Source organism: Buteo buteo, chromosome 11 (assembly GCF_964188355.1).
Source record: "Buteo buteo chromosome 11, bButBut1.hap1.1, whole genome shotgun sequence".
NCBI classification, from domain to species: domain Eukaryota; kingdom Metazoa; phylum Chordata; class Aves; order Accipitriformes; family Accipitridae; genus Buteo; species Buteo buteo.
The window spans coordinates 18473238-18491459 of record NC_134181.1 but is presented as its reverse complement, the minus strand read 5'-3'; the positions used below and the strand labels follow the sequence as shown (position 1 = coordinate 18491459).

The 18222-nt window shown below is 36.9% G+C and overlaps 1 protein-coding gene across 7 annotated transcripts in view; it reads right to left on the bottom strand.

Annotated features, from left to right (window-relative positions):
* Positions 1-18222, bottom strand: part of FTO (FTO alpha-ketoglutarate dependent dioxygenase) — a 260795-nt gene that overhangs the window by 207179 nt on the left and 35394 nt on the right. For 6 of the 7 annotated variants that reach the window (XM_075040261.1, XM_075040268.1, XM_075040264.1 and 3 more), the window contains exon 2: positions 5914-5991. In XM_075040261.1, the coding sequence (XP_074896362.1) occupies positions 5914-5991 (78 nt within the window). Of the gene's footprint in view, positions 1-5913; positions 5992-15715; positions 15737-18222 lie in introns of those variants that run through there. The other variant, XM_075040267.1, reaches the window with a different exon arrangement.

Here is an 18222-nt window from a genome sequence, read left to right as displayed (position 1 = left end):
TCAGCTCTGGTATCAGCTGGAGTTCAGAACCCAGCAGTGTGTGGAGGAAACAGCTCCCAGCAAGGTATAACGCTGCTAATCAGCAGTATCTTGCTTGTACGCAAAATACTGCTTCCAACTCCAGGAAGGCCTGGATAATTTTATTTTGTTAATCTGGTTTTCTAAGGAAGTGAGTATCACATAATCACACCTTTTATTGGTTGCCTGTAAATCTGCTTTAACTACTGCTGAGACTGTTTGCCAAACCAGACAAAGGCTAGAGACTAAGTTCCCACGTATTTCATTAAAATTAATAGATAAATAAAAGAAACAGATGCAAACTAGTGCCCTCAGTAAGGGAAAGGCTGTAATGTGAGCCTATCAGGTATTAATTAGCAGGTGTGAAGCTCTGAACAACTCACTACACCTACTTCCTTTTGTCCAGAAGTTAGACTCTAGTCTGGGGAAGAGGTAGATACTGATGGTGTTGAGGGAAAAAAAGAATCAGGTAAACTGAAATCTGAAGGCATTAAGCAATGTGGCAACAGCATATGGATGCACAAAACTGATGATCAAAACTTTTACTAACATAATACCTTATGTTCAAAGTGCTTTTAAAAAACAAATAAATGCCACCAGCACAAAAGCAGCACACTAACCTACGATTCATCTGTGGGCTCCTTCTGGTACAACTCAAACCCACTTTACTAGCACTATCTACTTCCAAGTCAGATTTCAACCTGCCTTTCAGGAAATTAATTTTAAAATCCAGAAAAGGTGCCTTTAAAAAACACAAAGCAGGCAGTAAGTCAGCATGCACGTTTTCCACTGCATGAAAACAGTTAGACTTTTGCATCATAACATGCTGTTATCCTACAACACTGAAGGGATGGCTTTATAGGATCATTTGTTTCTACTAAAAAGGGGAACATAAAAGAAAGTCTATTTTAAAAATAATGATTACACATAATAAATCTTATTTTATCTATAAACCTTTCCACCATTTCTTGTGAATTTCTACAGTGAAGCTAACTCCCTTTCTTTACACATTCTTATGGTTTCCAGAAACTTGCTTCCTAGAGAGAGGAAAAATCACGTAACAGTACCTACAGATAATAATAGTTTCTGACAGTAATACTTATGTACTTAACCTTAAATACCAAAACTTGAAAATAGTCCCAGATATCTGTTTAAAGGTCCCACTACAATCCCCAACATAGAACACTGGATCCCAGCTTTCAATAAAAAAACTGAATATAAGCTTGATAAACGCAATTCACCTGAGCTTGCCAAAAGCCTGAAACAATTCCTTTAGAGGTCCTGAACTGTCCCCTTTGTTTCAGTCAGTGCTTTGTATCTGTAACCTTTGAATAGTACAGTGAAAAAATCCTTATAAAGAATAACTAATTAAATCAGTAACTGCAAATTTTAAGAATTTACAGCTATAGGTTACAGTCAGATGTGTGGGTATAGGTTGACGGGAATCATAAGTATTCTTTCACAATCATACTTAATCATGACAGAACGTTGTAAGTTGTGACATATGAAGATTATTAATGCATGATTTGTTTCACTATACAAACGATACGTATAAAAGAAAGAGTCCTAACAGTTCTACAGCAGTATCTCCATATTTCTTTAAATAATTCTAAATAAATAAATGCTAATAAATATCGGAGATACTCAGGTCAGATTAACCAATTACCACATTACATATGCTATTATGGCATATTTTAAGAGTCATTATTAAATGGTTTAAAAATACATAGTAATGTACTGAATTTCTGATATGAATTGCACACTTGAAATTCCAAACAATTATTACAACAGGAGGAGAGAAACACCAATACGATGTAAAGCAACTAAATACCTGAAAACCTGCAGTAGAGAGGAAGCACACAGATTTTACAAAGGTAACAACATTGTATTCCCCTCCTGAACTGCACAAGTAATGTCTTCCACATTTTGTTGCCAGCCAAGTCAGAGGCATTTTACCCTTAGGTTGTGTTTTAAGATTACATGCTTAAGAACTATTTTATCATTGAGTTTCACACAGTATACGTAGGATTGCCTTAAAACAAACAAACAATAAAAAACAAACCAAAAAATCCACCCAACAAAAAAAAAAAACCCACTGATATCTCAGAAGCAGGAAGTGGAAACACATTTCCAGCACATCCCATGAAAACAGTTTGGTCTTCTTTAAATCTCCAACTAATCACTGTGCTATGTCCTACATATGGATAGCATTAACCCATCAGAACACAGGGTGAATGCTGGGTTCACACTGGACATCTTATTGTTTTGGAGGGGTGGGGAAGGGAATGTAATCATGTACTCTGTGTTGTAACTCTGACAGCAAGTATTAAAGGTTAATTCGCTATTCTCTCTGAAAGAAGTAAGTACCTTGCTGGCAACTACAGGACAAAAAAAAGCAAGGACAATTGATGCTGAATTCTTCATATGAATGTTACATGCATTGAGGCGCTGGAGCATGTCCAGAGAAGGACAACCAAGTTGGTGAGGGGCCTGGAGCACAAGTCTTATGAGGAGCAGCTGAGAGAACTAGGGTTTTGTAGTCTGGACAAAAGGAGACTGAGGGGAGACCTTAACACTCTCTACAACTACCTGAAAGGACGTTGTAGTGAGGTGGGTGCTGGCTTCTTCTGTCAGGTCGCTGGAGATAGGACGAGAGGAAATGGCCTCAAGTTGTGGCAGGGGAGGTTTAGATTGGATATTAGGAAAAATTTCTTTACTGAAAGGGTTGTCAGACATTGGAACAGGCTGCCCAGGGAAGTGGTGGAGTCACCATCCCTGGAGGTATTAAAAAAGCACGTAGACAAGGAACTTGAGGACATGGTTTAGTGGGCATGGTTGATGGTTGGACTCGATCTTGAAGGTCTTTTTCCAACCTAAATGATTCTATGATGTTAAATATACACATGCTTTCACTTCTAATGGTGGTACTCAACACAGAGAATCACCCTACAGGATGACACAAGTGACAGAATAAAGTTAGAAATCAGCAATAAGGGCCCTTGATAAGCAAACTGCCACTTACATCATGAAATTATATTTGTACTTCAGATATTTGTGAATGGCCTTGTTAATCGGATTTTTCTTGTTCATAACTGGCTTTGAAGATTACATTATTTCAGCCTGTGGTTTGAGGCCCATTTCTAAAATCCTTCGTCAGGCAAGACACAATGAAAGAAGATGCCAGTGAAGTTTGGCTTGGGACAGAATTTCTTAGTTTTGTTCAGACTGCACATTTCCACACCTGACAGGATAGTGTAGTTTTTTACTTGCATTCTACCTAACCTTTCCAACATGTTCAAAGAATACTGCTTTATAAGGGGTGGATCCTTCAAGAAGTAAGGTAGGTCTCTGCAGGAAAGACTGACTATAAAAATAAACTGTATGTGAAATTTTATTTTGCCAATTTGTTGCCTTCAAGCCCTCACCTTTCTTTTCCTCTCCATTTGTAGTACATTTAAGCATCATGGAACTTGTAGTACTGTCATGGTTTAACTACCCATACTAGCTACTATGAAAAAAATCAACTCTATCCCAGCCAAAACCAGCACAAATATCTATAGCTGTGATTTAAGTAACATTTCATAACCACCCTAAAAATTTAAAAAGTGCTTGTGATGCTTATGATTGTAACATATACTTAAAAATATCTAGCATGCACACAAACACTACACAAAAAGTATAATTCTATACGATGCGAGAAGAATGTATCTAAATTCTATTAAGGCTTGAACAGGTCTGATTTCACTGCTTATCTTGTTCCCACTGTCTTCTATATTTATGGGTTACTGATTGTCCTGTTTTCAGCGGGGATAGAGTTAATTGCCTTCCTAGTAGCTGGTACAGTGCTATGTTTTGAGTTCAGTATGAGAAGAATGTTGATAACACTCGGATGTTTTCAGTTGTTGTTAAATAATGTTTAGACTAAGTCAAGGACTTTTCAGCTTCTCATGCCCAGCCACCAAGAAGGCTGGAGAGGCACAAGAAGTTGGGATGGGACAGAGCCAGGGCAGCTAACCCAAAGTGGCCAACGGGGTATTTCATACCATAGGACATCACATCTAGTGTATAAACTGGGGGGGGTGGGGAGATCGCTGCTCAGGGACTAACTGGGCATCAGTTGGCAGGTGGTGAGCAATTGCGTTGTGCATCACTTGTACATACTAATCCTTTTATTATTACTATTGTCATTTTATTAGTGTTCTCATTATCACTATTAATTTCTTCTTTTCTGTTCTATTAAACTGTTTTTATCTCAACCCACAAGTTTTACTTTTTTTTCCCTATTCTCTCCCCCATCCCCCTAGGTGGAAGGGGAAGGTAGTGAGCGGCTGCATAATGCTTAGTTGCTGGCTGGGGTTAAACCATGACACTGATACTAAGCAAATGAGATGCTACTTGGGCAACCTTGGCTCCATCTTCTCTTTTCACATCAGCTCCACGAGACTGTTGATTTACAAAGATGGGAAAAAGGGAAAGATGCTAGGCATAGCAGCTCTTGGCAGCAACAGATATAAAAGAAAAAACAGGAGGGGATGTAACAGGACTAAGAAGGAGAAAACAGTAAGCCTGAGTCTCAAAAGGGGGAAGAGCTGCTTCTTGAACATTAGTTTAAGACTGAAAAGAATGTGTTTGGGGTGGGGGTTTTTGCAGATTAAAAAAAAATAAATCATTCTGTTAGGCTCTTCTACACTTTTCCTTGCCCTTACCCACAGAAGTGCTTTTATGGTTAACAGCAAGCTATGTGTTTTCATATTATTATCCTTACAGCTGTTGAAGATCCCAATCAAGAGCTTGCTTCCACTATGTTCAGTACTGTAAGAATACAGAGAAAACCATGCTTTCCCTAAGCATCCTACAACCTAAATGAACGGGAAACATGAGGGAAGTCTACAGATTACTCAATATCACAACCATAATCCCATGGCAAAACTGGAGTTTGACTTCATGCTTCTGACTCACAGTCCAGTACCTGACCCATAAATGCATCTTTCCTTCCCTATAGTGTGATGTATGCTAAACCCTTCTTGGTCTTGGAATCCTACAAAAGAGAAATTCATCCCTGCAAGGAAAGAGTCAGACCTATTTTTATGCTACCATAGACACCTTTCAGCCATATATCAATACAAGAAAGGTGACATGCCTGTAATGTAAGCACAATTGCTGTAGCTGTTCAAACTACAAGATTCTTTCTTATGCTTTTCATCTTACCATGTTCCAATTTGATCTGATTGAACCTATAATTCTTGACACGTTTTGGACCTAGAAAGATCCAAGATAGATGCAGAATAATCTATTAATTTCATGATACTCTTCCATACATTCATTTGGTTTACTACTCATGTGGCTACTGGGCCTTTTTTTACTTTTATTTGGTTTCATTTGAGGCATGCATTCCAATTTCCACAGTTCATTTTGTAAGCAAAGTCTTAAGGGTTACTTATTGTTTGAAAGTAGAATTAAACCAAAAAATTTCAATTTTCTATGTTAATATTTTCCCTATTTTGCCAAACCTGAACTATAAAGAATAGGTCTCTTCACAACTCAGGAAAAAAAAAACCAAACCAAAAAACCCCCAACCAAAATCTCTAAAAGAATGGTGACATGTATTTTATTTTAACAAAGCATAAGAAACTGTGATGCATTGTTACATGTATTACCTGGTACTCAGGTACTGATACTCAGGACAAAATCCTAAAAATAAGTTAAGTTTTTATTCTTGAATATCTCAATTCTAGAGGTCTTATTTCACACCACCTGAAAGTACATTATCAGCCATCAGGGTACCTTTTTCATATCAGATTTCACAGTGTCTCTCTGAAGAAAGATTTATTTGTTTTTTTCAGTGCAAACAGTCATTTTAGTTTAAAACAAGTACAGTTAAAGCAAATACATTACCAACTGATGGAAATCAGCATCGGCTGGTGTCATATATGGAAGTCTATTCTCTCCAAGCTCTTCAAGAAGCTTTTTTTTCTGTTTTGGAAGGGTAAAATTGAAACAGAAAATTAGACTAGAACCCAAGACGCGAACAGCCAAGTATAAAAGTAGTTGTATTAAAAAGACACAAACATGTGCAATTATTTCTCTTACTGCCTTCAATTCTGGAAAATTAAATAAGGAAAAATGGATGCAAAAATACTGGTGGAGCTTTTCCAATTACAATGCAGTAATTCAGGTTAAGTAGTTTCAGAGCATGTGAGTATTTTTCCTCCTATATTCTTTTTTAGATAATCAGTCCTTATTATACTGATGAAAATCCATCTTGGTCTTATGTTCTTCAGAACTATGCCTACTTTATACCTAGATACTAATTTCTGATTTCTTTTTCATTTTATTTTCTACTTCAATTTCTGGATCCAACGGGTACAAAGCTCATATTACATTACATGGCTCAATCATATACTTCATTAAAACAATGAGCCTCAATGTTGGGCACACTCTAAAATGTTTCCTGAAATGGGTGTATGAAGGAAAAAGAAAACATTACCTACTGCATACCAAAGTCCCTACAGGCTGACAATATTTAAAATGCCATCCTCAAGAACTGCCATCCCAGCAGACAGCCACAAATCTGGTTTGATGCTGGCAGCACGCTAAGAACCAGCTGTGAAGAGCAGGTTTTCTCTGTCCCCCTTGTTCTCTTAACTCCCTTTTTACTTCTGTTTTAGACCAAGAGTATCTCCACCAATGTTTAATCAACACAACCACTAAGAAATTGCTAAGATAAAAGCCTGATTCTCCCCAAACTGCATTTTCAAGGTTTTTATTAAAAAAATTACAATTTTTGTATGCATTATAAAATTAATTGTGCAGCTAAAGATATGGAAAGTGCAAGAGATGCTTGAAACATGCCATCAGATTTTTGGAATCAAACAATCCCAATCCATGACAAGTCCATGCACATTTATCTATCCACAGTCTAACTCAACACTAACTCAACATGATGTAAGTACAGATTAACAACAGTGTAAAAATTGTTACAGTGGAAGTATTGGCCTAGAAAATTATTACACTGTTTCCTTTATTTCTTCTTTGTTTTAGCTTGCAAGGATGGTTTCTTTTCAAGCTTTGATCATTGACAAGTATTTACTAATAAAAATGCAACTCAAAGTTCATAAAACTACATCTGCCATAATGCTTAAATATTTCAGATAAGAGGATCTAAATTCTTATTTTATTGCAGTATTTTCAACTACACAAACAGTGTCACAAGAAATAATTGAAGTTGCAGCTCGCTTAATACTTTTTTGTTGCGAGAGCAAGACCAGATGGAAATGGAATACAGTTTTCAAAAGAATGATAAGGGTGTAATACAAAAGGAAAACATTGAATAAGTTAAAAAAGGGTATCACTAACACTTTCATAAAACCAAGTTATATGGGAACAAATACACATTTCATCACCTAGATGTCACTGCAAATTGACTATCCCGCAGACAAAAGAATTCATTGTTAAATTTTTTTTTTTCTTCTTGTAAATTCACCTTTTCGTAATCTTTTTGGGTCGCATATACAGGTCAAAATAGACCCTCCCTATTCTGGCAATCCTATTTAAGGAAGGAAGAAAGAAATATTACATGTAGTAACTAACTCCTGACTTACAGCAAATACATAAAAAAGGAAAGCTCAACTACTAAGAGTGTTACTATGTATTTTATTCTGTGACAGTGAATTTCATTTATTCAAATTTAAACATCAAGGAAGATGACAGAGGCTTAAAATCATGAGGAGGTGTAGAAGACTTTAAGGTTTAGGTCTAACAGATCAGTCAAACTAAAATAAGAGCAGGTAGCTCTCACTCATCTCTGCACTCACAATCTGCTGATCATCGACTCTTAGCTAGACTGAGAAGAGCAGCACTGAAACTTATGAACTAGCAATGTAATTTCTCTAGGCCCCTAGTTTTCTTTGGGGACAGGTTGTTGGTATGTTGACATAAAGTCATTGGTGAAACCGAGCATAATGTAACTTCAGATTAAGTTGGCAGAAAATGACACACTAATTTGCTGCATATTCTAAACCAATAACACTTCTCTAATTTGCTGCATATTCTAAACCAATAACACTTCTCTATTACAAAAAGCTTGCTAGAATTTTATTCCATGAAATTACTGAAAACATTAGATTGGCTTTGTTATCTGTAAGATAAACCATATTAAACTGCAGGAAAAAAAAATCATATATTTCAACATGGACTCACATCTGTGGGGGAAAAAAAAAAAAAAAAAAAGAGGTGGGAAGAAGAGAGATTCTGACAATTTCTTTGTCAAGTACCAGCCTCTTGGCAAAAAGCACACAACATTAAAATGCACTCTTGTGTATAGATAGTACTAGTTCACATTTGATTGTCAGATCTGGCTAAGTGCCGCTCTTCAGCTTGATGTACAGACTAATACACACAGCTGGGTGGTATAACATGCTGCTCATCTCTTATGCAAGAAGCTGTCACACCGATGTCAAAAACATCAAGCTACTCACAAATACCTCCAAAAAGTAAAAAAAGACAAAAACTGACTATCTGGCTATACCAGCTGGCTGATGTATAAGTCTAAGCACTGTTACATAAACATTGCTTATAGGCTCTTCTAACACATAAACACTTAAATAAATAAATAAATAAAATGCCTTTACTTGAAGGTATCAGGCATCTTAAAAATCATTTTTGTAAATTTGATTTTCACATTTTAAAATTAACAGTGTAACAGTTTATTTAGGTACCAGTATTAGGTTTCTTATACTTTAAAAACCAATGTGGTTTTTATATATACATTAGTGATGCCAATACAAGAAAGACAATCTTATGTGCACCATCCCTATAACATCATTATGCACTGTGCACTGCTCAAGAAACCTTGTTAAGTGTGGTACTTGGGCCTTCAGAAAGGAGAAAATCTCTGCAAATATCTAATTTTGTAGGCTGCTGTGAGTGTTAATAGATCTATTTTATCTGACTCTGGAATAAATACCAGAAGCACTAATGCCCAATTTTAGAGTGTGCAATGAACTTCCTGCAGACATTAACAATCTCCACTTATTTATTAGTAATAAATGGGTTTATTAATGAGAAGGTTGGTTGTAAAATTCAGCAAGTGGAATAGCAAAAATTGGAATCTCTCAATCACTGTACATAACATTTTTATTTTTTTTTCTAAGTTTCTTCATGGCAATAGAAGTAATGTATTGTATGTTACAGAGCAGAAGTAATAGAAACACAGCTAATACACATCAAAGTCACAGACCAAAATGCAGTTACGTTACACACATGTGGTTTGTTGTTTTCAAATTAAGTGATATAAGGGAAAGATGGGACTTAATGACATTTTCTGGCCAAGAAGCATGACAGTGTAAAAATTTTTGCAGCTGACATATTTCCTTACAGGGTGTCAATACCATTCCCAAAAGGTTTCATTTCTCTCTTAATTCTAAGGCCAAAGTTCAATATCTAGGCTACAGAGGCTTGTGAAGGCCTTGCATGTTTCAAACATAGAATTCCCCTTAGTTTCATCATCAAACAAGTCAGAAGACAATAGTAATTTTCTCATTTACAGATCATTGTCTTGGCTGAAACAATGTATTATAAAAACTAATTTTATTGAAATCACATTGAAATTAGTTCTAACAATAAATGTAAAGCTGCAGTGTCACAACAATTTCTAACACATAAAAACACTGAAAACATTAAGAAGCAAAAGTCTGGGGGTTTTCCCCCACTATGCAGCATAAAGCACAGTGTAGAATTTCTTGAAGAAATTGCATTTGTTAACACAAGGGAGACTTAAGTCAATGCAAGTAGCATTCACCTCTAAAAAGATAACCCTGTTTGCTGCCCTGCATTTCATCTGAATTTGGGGAAAATGTCAGCTTCACTACACCAAGTAATCTCTCTGGACCTGGAGCAGCATCCCATACTGGTGTAAAAAGTCAGTCACACAATTCCAAGAGATGGACAGATACAACAGTGCCTACGAAACATTTAAGGAAGTTAGGTTTTAGTTATACAACAAGATGAGCAGTTAAAATATACACTTTATTCAAACTAGTAGACTGCCAAAAACATGACTGTTACTCACTATTGTGGAAAAGTCTACCTCCTAATTCCCTAAAAAAAAATTTTTTTCAGAAAAGACAGTATTTTGAAACTTCTAACAGGCACATTTCTGACCTCTGAAGGGATACAAGCAACCTTTTTTTCAGCCATTGATTACTTACTCTCACCTTACAATCAGCATTATGCAGAATGAAGCAAAAGACAAATCATGCTATGGAAAAGATACATGAAAGACGACAATTCAAAACAAAACCCGATTATCTCACTGTTACATTTAACTTCCTATTTTAACAATTCTTAGATATTTATTATTTACAAACATTTCATATACACATCACACTAGGGAACAACCATTTTTAATACTCCGCAGATGGCTGAGAACTGGCTGGACTCTTTGATCTACATTTCAGGCAAGCTGGTGCTTGCCTAATGCAGAGAAAACTGTACAACAAGCAAAACAATTCTACATACTCATACACACTCTTCCTTGCAAAATAATTGAATTTTCTGATTCACTGCCTGACTCATGTTACAGTGACCTGAAGTCCCACCTAATGTTACCTTAATTTCATTGGGTCAATGATGTCTGGGCTTTTTTTATTTATAAAGATTGAAAATGTTCCTCATTTTTACTCCCCTCCACCCCCAGCAATCTTACAGCAAAGAGAGGTAAAAGAAAGCTGGACATTTTATTCAGGCTGAATTTTATCTATCTCATGTCTAGATCTGACAAATAATCTTACTGAAGCTAAAGGAGGGAACAATATACTGCAAATATACTGTGAGTGCAAAAGGAAGGCCTGGTAGCTTTGAAACATCATCTCCACTCACAGCCTACAAAAGCCCTTCTGCCTTAACTCCTTTCATTAGAAGTTCTTAAAACATTGGCCAATTTTTTCATCCTAAGAAGTTTTGCTGATTGCCTGCTGAAGTTTTTACACTTTTGAGAATACTGACTCGGGACCAGAACTAGTAAACCAGTTAAGTTTTTTTGTTTTCAAAACAATCCAATGTGTTTGCAGAAATTTCTGGGGCAGCTCCTAAATAAAGGGCCTCTATTCAAAGCATAAGAAGGTATCATATCCACCTCCAATACTGTTTTTCCCAATAGTCTTTTGTTTTCCAAAAGGTTATCAGGTTTAGCAAGGCACTGAGAATCAATATAGTAATGAAAGAAAGATTTGAATCACAAGTTCAGATGCAAACCTTTGGTTTTCCAAAAATCCCTCCTCTCTATTAGCTTTTTCCCCACATAAGAATGTACATTAGGGCCCATGTTTCTCTTTCATTCTTTTTGGTTTCAGTCAACTATAATAAAACGTGGATTTCTTTCAATTCATGCATGAAGAAAAGGGCTAGTGCTCTGAAGCGAGAGCTCAATGGCTTCATAAAGGAAGAAGATTAAATACTTTATATAGTAAAAATATTGTGACACAATACTAAGAGTCCATTTAGGAAAAAGCCACCATTTTACAGGAACTTCCAGAACCTTACATCCTAACATTCTTTCACATGTTTTTAAAAAATAAAAAATTTTTAAAGTAAGAGACACACCAAATTTGGGATCGTTTCGTAAGGAAGAAATGTGATTTTGAAGTTAACATTTGTTTAAACTACAACGATTTCTAAGTGTTAGCTATTAAAACTTCATAGCAATCAAGATCATTCAAGTGGCTCACTAAAACCAGCTATGTCAGAAATGATCCTAGAGTAATAAAAAATACATTCTAAATGCACTATTACAGCTTTTTTGCCTCCATTATCACATATATTAATTTCAGAATTTTTTTTCTTCAAATTATTTCTGTAAACTCCACTCATTATTAAAAGATCTTAAGGGACTGGCCAATTTTCCAGCACCATCTACTCACATGAAAAAGTTACATTTCCAGGTTACCCTTCATTACACTCAAGTCTTACCAAAAGCTTTGTCCCTACTACATTCTCTCTATAATCCAGCCTGTCAAAAATACTGGCAGACATATGACCATACTGTACCACACTTCACATACTACAGCTCCCCCCCACCCACAATACTACATGGCAAAAATATTTTCATATTAAGGACAAAAACTTGCATTATTATTCTATATAAACTCATATTAAGATTATCTATGACTCTCTAACAATATTTAATAGCCCATAAATCCATTTCCTAACTATACTACAATAAAGCATGCAGGTTATTTAATATGACTATTGTGCATCTTGCCCTCCCACTGAACAAACCAGGCCAGTTACAGAAGTAGTAGAATGCAGTTCAAGTGATCTGGTCATGAAAAAAAATTATATAACTGTATTGGGTCTGGCTGAGATGACATTAGTTCTCCCCATAGCAGCCCTCATAGTGCTGTGCTCTGTATTGGTAGCTAGAAAGGTGTTGATAACACACCAGTGTTTTGGCTACTGCTGAGCAGTGCTGGCACAGCATCAAGGCTGTCTCCCCAACATTTCTACCCACTCCTCACTGGCAGGCTGGGGCTGAGCAAGACCTTGGGAGGGAACATAGCCAGGACAGCTGACCCAAACTGACCAAATGGATATTCCACCCCACATGACATCATGACATGACATCAGCTCAGCTATAAAAGCTAAGTAGAGGGAGATGGAAAGGGGAGCGTTCTTTATTTACATTTGTCTTCCAGAGCAACTGCTATGAGTGCTAAAGCCCTGCTTCCTAGGAAGTGGCCAGACATTGCCTGCTGCTGGGAAGTAGAGAATAAAATCTTTTGTTTTCCTTTGCTTTTGTGCACAATCTTTGCTTTTGCTTTAATAAACGGTCCTTATATTGACCTGCAAGCCTTTTGTTATATTTTCTCTTCCCTGTCCAGTTGAGGAGGGGGAGTGATAAGGAAGCTTTGGTGGGCACTTGGCCTCCAGCCAGGGTCAACCCACCACACTAATGAACAATCTGCTGTAATGCAAAGACCTCAGGTCTAACACCAGTATCTGTAACTGAGCAGATGTCTAAAAGACTGTTTGATAGTCTTTCCTGCAAAAGTACTGTTTGGCTTTGCTTACTAATTTCAACCTCTCTTACCCTTTCTCATAAATCAGCAGCCCCAGATTTTGGTTCTCACACACACGCAGACCAGTCATGCATATGCACAACATACTTGACTGATGTAACTGAACTAAGAGTTAATATATGCATTGAAGCAGCTTAGCAATGTGTGAAAAACATCTTTGCTAACAGTATCCCCTCTGTCCCCACCTTGACGTGTTAAGGTCTCCTTAATTGTTGTTTTAACCTACAGGAACATTGTTCCTTTGGCCAGTGGCTGTTAATGGAACAGAACTGGCAATTTTCTTACCCAGCTGAGTGTAGATTTGTCACACATGGATTAGCACTTTAAGTAATCATAATATAAAACTGAAATGATAAATTGTTCAAACACAGCCACTTTTTGCTGACAAAATGTCCCTAAGCCTCCTCAGTATACCTGTCAATAAACATTGTTCCATCATTTGTGCATTCTTTTCCAGCAGGTACCAGTTGATAAATGGATCAGCTGTATTAGGTGAGAAGTAAGAACATTCAAATTTTGTTTGAAAATAATGATCAAGTTTCAATAAGATCTCCAGTTCTTCAGTTTGCTTCTTAAACATATGGACACAAGACCATGCATGCACCTAAGAAAACGTTCAAAACAATGGATACTTTTAGATCAACATGTTCATGAATCACAAGGAATAGATAAGGACACCGGGCCACTTCCGCATGCCATTCTTTGCATAGTTTCACTGAAAAATAGCCAAGAGTTGCTGAGAAACTATATTTCTTAATCAAGCAGTTCTTAACCAGCTCACCTCCAAAGAATGAGCAGACAGAAACCTTAGTGACTGTCACCAATAATTGATTCTGCATGATGTAGCAAAAATACCCCTACACCCCCAGTCCCAAGAAACCATGTGGGTTTGACCAGTAGTGAAATACTAAGCACCAATCCTTTAACAATGAAAAGATTAAATAAAGATTAAAAACAGATAAAATAAAACCATAGATTATAACAAGCGTTAATGTTGAAACAAGGATACATTTGCCATTGCTATCTGTAGACCTCTCATGTTTTAATGACACTACAAAGTTATTGGTGGTGCCTTACTTTTACTGAAGTCTATCACCAGAACGTAGGGTGTTAGAGCTGCGTAGCCTTAGGAGCTGCATACTGTGCTTATGAACAGGAAATACATTGCATGCTTGTTTTGGCTGAGATAGAGATAGTTTTCCTCATAGTAGCTATGTGTTGGATTTGTGCTGAAAAGTGTTGATAATACAGGGATGTTTTCGTTACTGCTGAGCAGTGCTTACACAGAGCCAAGGCCTTTTCTGCTCCTCACGCCACCCCACCAGTGAGTAGGCTGGGAGTGCGCAAGAAGTTGGGAGAGGACACAGCCGGGACAGCTGACCCCAACTGACCAAAAAGATATTCCAGACCGTAGGACAGCATATAAAGCTGGGGGAAGAAGGAAGAGGGGATGTTCGGAGTTAGAGCGTTTGTTGTCCCAAGTCACTGTTACACATGATGGAGCCCTGCTTTCCTGGAGATGGCTGAACACCTGCCTGCTGATGGGAAGCAGTGAATGAATTCCTTGTTTTGCTTTACCTATTAAACTGTCTTTATCTCAACCCACGAGTTTTCTCACTTCTACCCTTCTGATTCTCTCCCCAATCCAACTGGGGTAAAGTGAGTGAGCAGCTGTATGGTGCTTAGCTGCCGGCTGGGGTTAAACCGCGACGTAGTGACATGGTGCTGTTTCTCCTTGAATGGCCCAAGGAAACAGAAAGAGACATTAAGAATCACCACAACATTTTGGGAAGCACTGCATATCTACAACGTGGAATTGTACAGCCTTCACTGGGGTATAATACCTAATTCGTGTAGCAAAGCAAGAGCAAACATGCTGACCAACAACCAGAGAATTAACCAAGGACCTCCAGAATGAGAACCAAGGGCTGACACAGCTTGAGATACTGAGTCAGAACCTTTGCAACAGGCTTGTAACTTCCATAGATGTAGACAGACAAAGAATTTTCACACACACACGCCAGCAGGTCACACTAATACAGTTTTTCAGAACCACCAGCAAGATCAAAGATGCGATTAATTTTCTTGCAGCTTTTCATCATTTCCAGAAAATAATGAGCCTTGCAGGATTTCTGGTCTCTATATATTTTTGATAGGTAATGGTAGAAGTATCCAATGTGTAATAAGGATACTCAAAAAAAAGGGGAGGGGGGGATTTTAAGTGGTGAAGCATCACTCAGAACAAGCAGCAGTCAAAAGAAAAGTGAAAAGAAAATGGATACTTGAAAAAAAAAAAAGTAGATATTTCCTTAAATACTTAAGTTTAGTATCAAGTGTGGTTTCCAAAGTCCCTTTGATAACACTGCTGAAGATAGTGTTAATGTAGAAAGAGCAGGTGCTAAGTGCAAATGCTTGTGCCATGCAGTCGCCTACAAGGAAGATCAATAAGGAGCTAGAGCATTAAATTTCACATACTGTAACTGTCATGCCCACTACATAGTATTTGAACATCCTCGTAGGCTGTTACAAAATTGTTGACTCTTGATTTTTTTACAGAACTAAATTATTTTCCAGAGATTTTATTAGCACAATAAGCACTATGAAAGTATAAAAGCACTTACAAACTTTGTGAAATTTGAAGACCTTTACAGCCTTCCAAGGTATCATATTTGATTATTTAACTGTATTCTTCACTCTGGAATGGAAAGACAGGAAGACAGTTGAAAGCCTTAAAGATAAAAGCAAATGTATTCCAGGAACACTTTTCTTTTGTGTTAGTCACATTTCACCAGATACAGAGCTGATGTATTTTAAAGGAGGTATTTACAAGATAATTCTTGAGAGTATATGCCACAATTAACAAAATCACTGCAGACAGAACACAGAGGAAGGGGTATGCTAGGTCCCCTGGGGTTCAGCTGCAGAAGCAGCACCATGCTTCCTGCCTCTGCTCTTCAATCTTTGCGATTTGTCCTTTTCAAGGACATGATAAACACAGATTTTCCTTCAAACATTTCCCACACTAGAGGAGCCTTTGAGCAGAAGCTTTGTGCAATTCCCCCTCCTCTCCCCAAAACAATTTAAAGGCAACCATCAGTGATTTGTTATCGTGGTTACAACAAATTTGGTGTCATACTAATTGTCAACATATTTCCAAAACAGCACAACCATTGAGATGTTATTTTTGAAGGTACACAGGAGTACAATGTTAATACAGTTGCATCATTTTTTACAAATTATTTTCAAGGGCATAAAAATTACAGATCACACTATGTACATAAATTTAACGTATGTATCAATATTTGTACAAGAGTATTCAAGTGCCAAAAAATGCAATTTGTAACATTTTAAATATATTTATAAGAGTAACCTGTGTAATAAATGCACAGACATTGTTTTGTATTTATAACATAAAAATTTCCTAATTTTGCATAAACTACACCATTGGTCAAATGATAACAACACTCACTTAGAAAAACCTATAAACTGCAGTTGTTGCCTCAATTTCATAGTAAGACAACTGTTAATGAAACACTGTTGAAATTTGGCATATAAGTTCAAGAAGGATATTGCTATATGGGGTTTGCTGAAAGAAAGGGGGGTGTTTGTAACAAAATTATTTAAAGAAAAAACCTCATAGCAAACAATGCAAATGTACTGAACAATTCAAACTCAGTTAATTCTGTTTCGTTTGAAGGCTTTGTTTTGTTCATAGCCTCTCGAATAAGCCACACCGGGAACAGAAAGCTAACATTTAACATTTAAGTTGGCAGACAACAATTAGTAAAATTCAGGGTCTGAAAGAAGGTTAGGCAAGTTCAGACCAGAAACAGGGAGCACAATTTAAAAGAAAGGATAATTAACCACTGGAACAGATCACCACTGTGCAAGATGAATCCTCCTTCCTGGGTATTCTTTTTTATATCAAGTTTGGATGTTTTTTTAAATGACACATTTTAGTTCAGTGGTTCCCAAATTGTTTAGACCAGCAGACTACAATGAATAAACCCTACTTGCTTAAGAAGTTCTGCACATACAGCCTAACCAAATAAACTGGAGGCAGTAGAGCCACACTAACTGAAAGTTTGATGCATCTCACTCCTCGGTTTGGTTTTGATTCATCTCTTTGCCAGTCACCAGTGGTCAGTGAATCAGAAGACCCTGGTCTACTTCTGTAAGAATGTATTTTACTGAAGTCCTAAAGCTGGTGTTAAAAATTCTCTTCTGTCTCACAACTCATACAAACTTAGACAAGAGTTTGTTGGGATCTGTATTTCATAGTACTTGGAACATTTACAGTACTATCATAAGGCTAAACAACCACAGCTAAAGGAAGGACTACTCAATTTTCTTTCACTCACATTTTATTCTTAAACTGACTTTACATAATTTAAAGACTAAGCTTAGGGTATACTAAGAGATGAAATACAAGAGCACCAATCTGCGATGAAAGAAGTAGATCTTTTAAGCCATTTCCTTTGTGCCAAAGCAAGGCAAATTTCCTAATGCAAATCAACATTTTGTTTAATACATTTCTTGAGCAAACTTAAGAACTGTTACTTTTTCAATTAATTCTGTTGTAATAAAACAATCCTAATTCTTGCAAAGGCTAATACTGAATTTCCAGTTTTCATTTTTGTTACTTCCATATACAGACCTTATTTCTTCTTAACTTTTTCCCTCACTTGCAATGGTCAGGTGTAATTTTGCAGAGCAGCACCACTCCACTAAAACGGATATGCACAAAAATTATTTCTTACGTCTTCCATGTGCATTTCTTCAGGGAAACTTGTCTGTCCTTTCTCCCCATACACTTATATTCCTAACTGGTCTAAGAGTCTAGATAGTCCTGCTACTATCACTATCTGTCATTTGTGAATGTGAAGTAGCACAGTAGTGACAAGTCTTTGTAAAAATCATGTCTTCCCTTCTCCATGCTATTCTCAAATACAGGCTGGATTTCTGAAGGTGAAAAAGAGAGAGGCTGGCAGGGAGAGGACCATTCCAGATTTCAATGCAACTCTCCTTTGTCCTATTTGCTCCCTTCTGCTGAAAATAAAAAATATCCTAGACTTATACTACCGCATATTCTTACTGCCAAATTTATCAAACAAACAATTTCTACAAA